General features: G+C 36.8%; 1 protein-coding gene across 10 annotated transcripts in view; it reads left to right on the top strand.

Moving 5' to 3' along the window:
* Positions 1–10,000, top strand: part of LOC144960586 (uncharacterized) — a 211,105-nt gene that overhangs the window by 87,896 nt on the left and 113,209 nt on the right. The window contains exon 1 of one of the 10 annotated variants that reach the window (XM_078893810.1): positions 1,193–1,447. The exons of 8 other annotated variants lie outside the window; for them this stretch is intronic. In XM_078893810.1, the coding sequence (XP_078749936.1) occupies positions 1,289–1,447 (159 nt within the window). In that variant the 5' untranslated portion in view covers positions 1,193–1,288. Of the gene's footprint in view, positions 1–1,192; positions 1,448–10,000 lie in introns of those variants that run through there. One more of the 10 variants, XM_078893809.1, reaches the window with a different exon arrangement.

Genomic DNA, 10,000 nt, shown 5'->3' with positions numbered 1-10,000 from the left:
ACCCCCTTCCATTCCTTGCTTGTCCTTATCTTCTTATCTTTCCCCTTTTCTGTCAGCCTTACCTATCAACTTGAGTTGTTTTTGTTTTTTGTTTTTCTATTTATAGATCAAACTTGTCACAATGTTGTGTGCTTTTTTAAAGGGAGGGCGATCTATTGGTTTTATTGTTTTTCTTTTGTTTTGTTTTTCGTGTGATTTGTGGTGGCGGTGGTGGTGGTGGGGGGGGGGGAGGGGGGTTTCGGTTTGTTGGGTTTGTTTTTTTTTTCTTTTTGCTTTTAATTTGTTGGGGAAGGGGGGGGGGGAGGATGGAGGTGTTGGTTTATCTTTCCTTGTTTTGTTTTTTTATTATTGTTTGTTTTGTTGTTGTTGTTTTTTTTTTTTTTGGGTATTTTGTTTGGGTTTTTTTTGTGTTTATATATATATATATATATATTTCTTGTTGCCTTCTCCAACAGTTAGTGACAGCACTGTAAATATAAGGGCACTGCGTCTTATAAAGTCATAATTAATTGTAATGTGCTATTAGGACCACAGACTACTAGGAATCCTGTGTTATCTATGATTAGGACCGAGTAACCTAATATAATTATGATATAATGATAATATAACAACAGTGGCACACGTGACAAACCATGCCCCCCCCCCCCTATAACGACAATTCTGATCGGATTACATATTCCACGATGTAACGGGGGACGATTTTACAACTCGGACAATGTTTATTGCTATATATATCAATAACAGCTATATTATTATTAGCTAACTACTGAATGACACAATATTTATTGCTATATCAACAACAGCAATATTAGCTAACTACTGAATAACACAATATTTATTTCTATATCAACAACAGCAATATTAGCTAACTACTGAATGACACAATATTTATTGCTATATCAACAACAGCAATATTAACTAACTACTGAATGACACAATATTTATTGCTATATCAACAACAGCAATATTAACTAACTACTGAATGACACAATATTTATTGCTATATCAACAACAGCCTTATTAGCTAACTACTGATACTGACTTGTATCAGACAGAACAAAAAGTGGAAGATTTCTCCTTTCTGTCTCTCTCTTCTTTTTTTAAAAAATGAAAAGATCTCTTATTATTACAATAGTTATTTCTGGGATTCATCAGAGACTTTGATCTAGTGCGTGGGTTTAGATTTTTAAATTACCGTGTGCAAAAGTGAATGATGACTCATGATAATAATATTGTTTCGTGAGATGATGCCGGTTTAACATTTTGGTATATTATAAATAATAAATTAATGAATTCAAATCGCTACTCGGCTACCATGGCAACCACACAAATAGTCCAGTACATGGACCTACGCCGGACTATAGACGTGAACCCTCCGGCGTATGAATACACGGACAAGTCCGGCGGCGGGACTACTTCTACGAGTATTGTCAGGGACCACAGACAGGTATGTTGTGTTGCTGCCTTCGTGTTTTATTTGTGTGTGTGTGTGTGTGTGTGTGTGACGTCATTATGATGATAATAACAACTTCACAGATAATAATATTAATGATAATAATAATAATAATAATAATAATAATAATAATAATAATAATAATAATAATAATAATAATAATAATAATAATAATAATAATAATAATAATAATAATAATAATGCTGAAAACTTATATAGCGCTATAACTCCGAGACACAAGACTCAAAGCGCTTATATAATAATAATAATAATAATATAATAATAATAAATATAATAATAATAATATAATAATAATAATAATAATTATAATAATAATAATAATAATAATAATAATAATAATAATAATAATAATAATAATAATAATAATAATAATAATAATAATAATAATAATAATAATAATAATAATAATAATAATAAATATATTAATAATAATAATATATTAATAATAATAATAATAATAATAATAATAATAATAATAATAATAATAAATAATAATAATAATAATAATAATAATATAATAATAAAATAATGATGATGATAATAATAATAATGATAAAATAATAATAATAATAATAATAATAATAATATAATATAATAATAATAAGGCCATTCAATTATACTCGGCGACTTTAATTTTCACTTCGACAACGTCACAGACACCGCCAAATTGCACGAGTCATTATCAGAGAACAACATGTGCCAGATCGTAACAACGCCAACCACTCTGCTGGTCATATTTTAGATTGGGTAATTGTAGAAAATTCAGAGTTCCAAAAAACCAACGCCACCGTCGATTATCTCCCTTTTCGGACCACTCCCTCATTTCTTTCAATCTTGACGTTTCAAAACCATGCCAAGAAACCACCACCACATCAACCAGAAACATTAAAGGCATTAATTTGGACAATTTCAGAGGCGATTTAGAAACAAAACTTACTAAAAATTCAATTATTTCTCCAGACCAGTGGAATAGTTGTCTCATTGAAACGCTTGACAAACATGCGCCATTCCAAACAAGGACCGTCACCAACCGCAAGTATGCTCCGTGGTATACGTCGGACGTTAAAGAAGCTAAAACGAAGTGTCGGAGAGCAGAAAGACGGCTGAAAACATCAGGCCTCATGATTCATCGTGAAATATTCAAGAGCGCATTTCGTGCCTGGAAGACAACAATAAAAAAGGCAAAGACCACGTATTTCTTTCAAAATTTGAAACTTCTAAATCTTGTAAACAATTATTTAACATCTGCAATGATCTACTTGGACGTGAAAGATGCACTTCATTACCATCTACAACCAATCAAAGAGACTTGCCAGACACATTTGTCAACTTTTTAAAAGACAAAATCCATAACATTCGTTCAGAACTAGATCGGCATGAACCATTTATAGATACAAATACATTCTGTGGTACCCCTTTAGACAAGTTCCAACCAGTTTCACCTAGTTTCATAAACGAGTTGATAAAAAAAGCCCCCATTAAATCCTGCGACCTTGATCCCCTACCAGCACAGCTTTTGGCCAGCTCCATCGATACATTATTACCATCCATTACATCAATCATAAATACATCCATACTGACTGGCGAAGTTCCATCGTGCTTTAAAAGTGCCCTCGTCAAACCACTTCTGAAGAAACCATCACTAGACCACAATATATTAAACAATTATCGTCCTGTATCAAATTTACCTTTTTTGTCAAAAACTTTTGGAGAAGGTAGTTCTTACACAATTAACATCTCATCTTAAGAACAACAGTTTGGAACAACCCTTTCAGTCAGCCTACAAACATCAACACAGTACTGAAACGGCGCTTCTTAAAATCTTTAATGACTTGTTATGTAATGCTGATGCTAACAATATCAATGTATTATGCCTTTTAGATCTTTCAGCTGCCTTTGACACCATTGACCATGACATTTTGTTAAGAAGACTAGAAAATACGTTCGGCATAAAAGGAATTGCCCTTAAATGGTTTACATCATATTTACAGGATCGATGGCAGACTGTCGTGGTGAATGGTGTTCAGTCAGAACAAGTTTTACTAAATTTTGGAGTGCCACAAGGCTCTGTTCTTGGCCCTGTCCTTTTTACTGTATATATGCAGCCCCTTTCTAGTGTGATATCCAGATTCAATCTGAGTTATCATTTTTATGCAGATGATACGCAAATATATGATTCAGCACCCCTTAGTAATTTACAGTTCTTAATACAACGAATTACGAGCTGTTTTAATGAGATTAAATCTTGGATGTACCACAATAAGTTAAAATTAAATGATAGTAAAACTGAGATTTTAATGTGTGGAAGACCGAGTATCCTTAAACAGGCAAATAAATCACTAATTACTCTCGGAAATAGCACAATAGAATTTTCAAATAAAGCAAAAAACCTTGGCGTCATCATTGATAAAGATCTTTCCATGACAAGCCACGTGAATAACACCATACAATCTATGTACATAGAAATGAAAAAAATAAGCAAAATTCGTAATTTAATACCGAAGCATATAACAGAACTTTTAATTAATTCCTTGGTTTTATCTAAATTGGACTATTGTAACTCCCTTTGGGCGAATTTAACTAAAGACAAAATTAGCAAACTTCAGGTTGCTCAAAATAACGCAGCCAGGCTCATTGTACGCAATAACAAAAAATACCCGTCAGCAACTCTTCTTCTCCGTGAGTTACATTGGCTTCTGTTGAAAAAAGAGTTGCCTATAAGATTTGTACTGTTGTCTACAAATCCCTGAGCACGAACAGTCCCTCCTATATTAAAGACCTTCTAAACATATATGTCCCCAATAGAAACTTGAGGTCAAGCAATGACCAATCAATCCTTGTCAAATCTAAGCCATTGCGTAAAATAGGTGAACAGTCTTTTCAATTTTCGGCCCCCATTTTTGGAACTCTCTCCCGTCACACGTGAGATGCTCGGATTCGTTGACAACGTTCAAATCTCGCTTAAAGTTTTATCTTTTTACGTCTTAATGTTGCAATATTATTTTCATATTTTGTTGTTGTTAAATTGAATTCGTATCACGTTTCCTTCACACTTGTCTCACTGTAATATGTTTTGTTTTATATCACTGTAAAGCGCTTAGAGCCTGTGACAACGGGGTAAAGCGCTATATAAATGCCATTTATTATTATTATTATTATTATTAATAATAATAATAATAATAATAATATCATTCTTCTTCTTCTTTTTCTTCTTCTTCTTTTTCTTCTTCTTCTTCTTCTTCTTCTCCTCCTCCTCCTCCTCCTCCTCTCTTTCTTTCTGTCTTTCTTTCTATTTTTTATTTTTCTTTAAAAGTCAGTCAAGTGGAACGCCCTTGATAATCACAGCTTAAAGACTTGATATCAAGTTAAGGTTATCCAAGACAATTGATATATTATTATTATAATGTAAATGTGTACGGGTTAAACTGAGAGAAGAGAGAGAGAGAGAGAGAGAGAGAGAGAGAGAGAGAAAAGAGAGAGATAGAAGGAGAGAGAGATAGAAAGAGAGAGAGAGAGAGAGAGAGAGAGAGAGAGAGATTTATACACTGTCTGTAGTAATGTGTTCACTCGTAGATTTAACACGTGTTTTTAACCAATATTAGCGGGTCCCGATAGCTCAGTTGGTAGGGCACTCGCTTCACCATCATAAGGACTGAGATCGATCCCGGGTGCAATCGAGATTATTTTTTCCTACACCTCCCTTTTCCACCCAGCAGGCAGCGATTGGGTAACTCCGTTCGTTTTGATCTGGCGGAAAGTATCTTGCAACAGACTAGCGTCCTATCTAAATCTTCTTCTTATTTTACTCCTCCTCCTCCTCCTCTTCTTCTTCCTCCTCCTCCTCCTCCTCCTCCTCCTCCTTCTTCTTCTTCTTCTTCTTCTTCTTCTTCTTCTTCTTCTTCTTCTTCTTCTTCTTCTTCTTCTTCTTCTTCTTCTTCTTCTTCTTCTTCTTCTTCTTCTTCTTCTTCTTCATCTTCTTACTCCTCCTCCTCCTCCTCTTCCTCCTCCTCCTCCTACTACTACTACTACTACTACTACTACTACTACTACTACTACTACTACTACTACTACTACTACTACTACTACTACTACTACTACTACTACTAGGTAGCAAATTACAAATGTTTACCGTTTCACGCTATAGAAACCGGGATACACTCCGGCTTATTGCTCTGAATGACAACTTTTTAAAAAAAAAAAACACCCCAATTAACTGCCGCCCTCTGGAAAAAATCCGTACTTAAAAATTTGGCAAAGAAACTCGTCCTTCAAGTATCGATCAATTTAGATGACCCTCACTCAATCTTGGCAGAATCTCTTAAACCTGGGACTTCGCGAAGGTCATCCACGATTTGAGAGGGGTTTTTTTTTGCCAAGATAAGGGTCAAATAAAACTCAAACCGTTACAGAAACCCAGACGGACAGATCAAATCCTTTTTTTTTTAGCTTGGGAGATCGAAGAGTTTCTGCAGTGACAGAATTTATACAAAGAAAGTTTTATTTGGGGGGGGGGGGGGGGGGCACGTCCTGTATTCTCTATGGGGGGGGAGGGGGGCACGTCCTGTATTCTCTATGGGGGGGGGGGGGGGTCTCTTTTCATGAATAGAGACATTGGCATACAATCCTACCATTATGATATCAGCATATCGCATCACAGCTATGTCAGACCACCGCTGTGCTAAACGATGAATTAAAGTCGTATTATATTATTATTCCCCTTTGTCCTCTAATCTAATTTAACATGTTAACTGCTGTACTCTAGGGGCCGAAAAAAACCCCAAAAAGAACAACAACACCCCCCCCCAAAAACCCCCCCCCCCCCAAAAAAACACGTATTTAAAAATTTGGCCAGAAAACTCGTCCTTCAAATATCGATCGATTTAATTGACCCTCATCTTGGTATATAAAAACTCTCTCAAATCTGGGATTTTAAGGAAGACTTCGCGAGTATTTTGGGTTTGTTTTTTTTTTTTTTGTTTGTCTTTTGTTTTTTTGTTGTTTTTTTTTTTTTTACCATGATGAATGTCGATATTTGAAGGACGAGTTTTCTGGCCAAATTTTTATATAGTCTACGTGTTTTCCTTTCCATCCAGAGCGCTGCAGGTAACAGGTTAATAGTCTTAAGACATTATTACCACTACGACTATCATTATCGCTATAAAAACCATTATGGATTATATCGATCTATCGATCTGTATGTAGTGTATGTGATTTATGATTGATTGATTGATTGAGTGAGTGATTGTGTGGGCTGTACGACTGTACGGCTGTTGGGGCTTTTCGGCTGTTTGACTGTCTGTCTGACTGACTGACTGTGGGGCTAGGCTAGCTGGCTACCTCTTCGTGTAGGTGTGTTGAAGACCAAGAAGAAGAAGAAGAAGAAGAAGAAGAAGAAGAAGAAGAAGAAGAAGAAGAAGAAGAAGAAGAAGAAGAAGAAGAAGAAGAAGAAGGAAGAAGAGAGAGTAGATAGATAGATAGAGTAGATAGATAGATAGAAGAAGAAGAGAGAAGATAGATTAGAGAGAAGAAGATAGATAGATAGAGTAGATAGATAGAGATAGAAGTAGATAGATAGATAGTAGGATGATAGAGAGAGAAGAAGAAGAGTAGAAGAGAAAGAAAGAGGAGTAGTAGATAGTAGGTAGGTAGTGAGAGAAGAAGAAGAAAGATAGAGATAGAAGAAGGTAGGAGTAGGGAGTAGATAGATAGATAGATGAGAATAAGAGAAATAGATAAAGTGAGGAGAGAGAGAGAGAGAGAGAGAGAGAGAGAGAGAGAGGGGGGGAGATAGATAGAGAGTAGACAGATAGATAGATACAGAGAGAGTGAGAAAGAGAGAGAGAGAGAAAGAGAGAGAGAGAGAGAGAGAGAAAACGAGGATTTGAGAGAAGAAGAAGAAGAAGAAAAGAAGAAGCAGAAGGAGAGAAGGAGGGGGAAAAGCAGCTACCTGTTCGTGTAGGTATGTTGGTGGCTCTTGCTACTTCTACTTCATTGCTGTGTGTTCTGTTCCTGATCGGATTATGCATGATTGATTATCGACCACGGCCGATCATGTTAGTGCCATTGTGATTGTGTGCCGCCATTGTTGGGGTGCTGGCTTGACAAAGAACCTTTTTTTTTTTTTTAACGGTGAAATATTCGGCTATGTAGTCTAGTGTTATGTGCGGCTATGTGGTCTAGTGGTATGACACTCGCTTTCCGGGGTGGATCGGAAGGTCCTGGGTTCGAGCCTAGCCTCTCTCGTTCGGCGCATAGTTGAGTCCTTGTAAAAAAGGCTCTTTACTCACATTTTCTCACCTTACTCAGGTGTAAAATGAGTACCTGTCTTCTGTTCCTGATCGGATTATGCATGATTGATTCTCGACCACGGACGATCATGTTAGTGCCATTTTAATTGTGTGCCGCCATTGTTGGGGTGCTGGGTTGACAAAGAACTTTTTTAAAATCATTTTTTTATTTAGGTGATATATATTATATGCGGCTATGTGGTCTAGTGGTATGACACTCGCTTTCGGATAGGATCGGAAGGTCCTGGGTTCGAGCTTCGCTCGCTCGGTGCATAGTCGACTGAGAGAGAGATAGAAAGAGAGAGAGAGAGAGAGAGAGAGAGAGAGAGGGGGAGGGAGAGAGAGAGAGAGAGAGAGAGGGAGAGAGAGAGAGGGGGGGGGGAAACAGGTGCAGGTCAGGAGCTTGAAGAGACGCACAAAACTAAAGATGAAGATAAGAGAAAGATAGAAAGAAGAAAAGGAAGAAGAAGGAGAAGGAGGAGGAAGAAGAGGAAAAGAAGAAGAACAAGTCCCAGGTTTAAAAACTGTTTGACAAGTTTGGGTCATTTAAATCCATCGATATTTGAGGTAAAAAAGTTTTCAGTCTGAAATTGGAAATCTAGTGCTTTTTGTCAGAGGGTGGCACCATTGTGTGATTGTACTGGTGTGGAATGCTATTGTTGTGTTTGTTGTTGGTGGTGTGATCAGAGGTTGGTCGTTGTCCTATAGAATAGATTTACTATCTGTGATAGGCTATAGATGGTATGTGTTTTCTTGTGATTGCTCTTATGTATGTGTATGTATGTGTGTGTGTGTGTGTGTGTGTGTGTGTGTGTGTGTGTCTGTAATTGTGATTGTACTGGAGTGGAATGCTATTGTTGTGTTTGATGTTGTTGGTGGTGAGATCAGAGGTTGGTCGTTGTCCTATAGAATAGATTTACTGTATGTGATAGGCTATAGGTGGTATGTGTTTTCTTGTGATTGCTCTTATGTGTGTGTGTGTGTGTGTGTGAGAGAGAGAGAGAGAGATAGAGAGAGAGAGAGAGAGAGTGATGGTGGCACCATTGTGATTGTACTGGCTTGGAATGCCCTTGTTGTTGTGTTTGTTGTTGTTGGTGTGACGTTGTTCGCCGTTGTCCTGTCGAATATATTTACTATCGGCTATAGCTTGTATGTGTTTTATTGTGATTGCTCTTATGTGTGTGTGTGTGTGTGTGTGTGTGCGTGTGTGTGTGTGAGTGAGAGAGAGAGAAAGAAAGAGAGAGATAGAGAGGGGGGGGGAGAGAAGGCGAGAGAGAGAGAGAGAGAGAGAGAGATAAGTTGATAAAAAAGCCCCCATTAAATCCTGCGACCTTGATCCCCTACCAGCACAGCTTTTGGCCGGCTCCATTGATCCATTATTACCATCCATTACATCAATCATAAATACATCCATACTGACTGGCGAAGTTCCATCGTGCTTTAAAAGTGCCCTCGTCAAACCACTTCTGAAGAAAGCATCACTGGACCACAATATATTAAACAATTATCGTCCTGTATCAAATTTACCTTTTTTGTCAAAACTTTTGGAGAAGGTAGTTCTTACACAATTAACATCTCATCTTAAGAACAACAGTTTGGAACAACCCTTTCAGTCAGCCTACAAACATCAACACAGTACTGAAACGGCGCTTCTTAAAATCTTTAATGACTTGTTATGTAATGCTGATGCTAACAATATCAATGTATTATGCCTTTTAGATCTTCCAGCTGCCTTTGACACCATTGACCATGACATTTTGTTAAGAAGACTAGAAAATACGTTCGGCATAAAAGGAATTGCCCTTAAATGGTTTACATCATATTTACAGGATCGATGGCAGACTGTCGTGGTGAATGGTGTACAGTCAGAACAAGTTTACTAAATTTTGGAGTGCCACAAGGCTCTGTTCTTGGCCCTGTCCTTTTTACTGTATATATGCAGCCCTTTCTAGTGTGATATCCAGATTCAATCTGAATTATCATTTTATGCAGATGATACGCAAATATATGATTCAGCACCCCTTAGTAATTTACAGTTCTTAATACAACGAATTACGAGCTGTTTTAATGAGATTAAATCTTGGATGTACCACAATAAGTTAAAATTAAATGATAGTAAAACTGAGATTTTAATGTGTGGAAGGTCGAGTATCCTTAAACAGGCAAATAAATCACCTATTTCTCTCGGAAATAGCACAATAGAATTTTCAAATAAAGCAAAAAAACCTTGGCGTCATCA

The sequence above is a fragment of the Berghia stephanieae genome, chromosome 15 (assembly GCF_034508935.2).
Source record: "Berghia stephanieae isolate SIO BIC M18660-M18661 chromosome 15, UCSD_Bste_1.3, whole genome shotgun sequence".
In the NCBI taxonomy this organism is placed as follows: Eukaryota; Metazoa; Mollusca; class Gastropoda; order Nudibranchia; family Aeolidiidae; genus Berghia; species Berghia stephanieae.
Note: the sequence above shows the minus strand (reverse complement) of the source record. Positions and strands in the feature narration are given on the sequence as shown.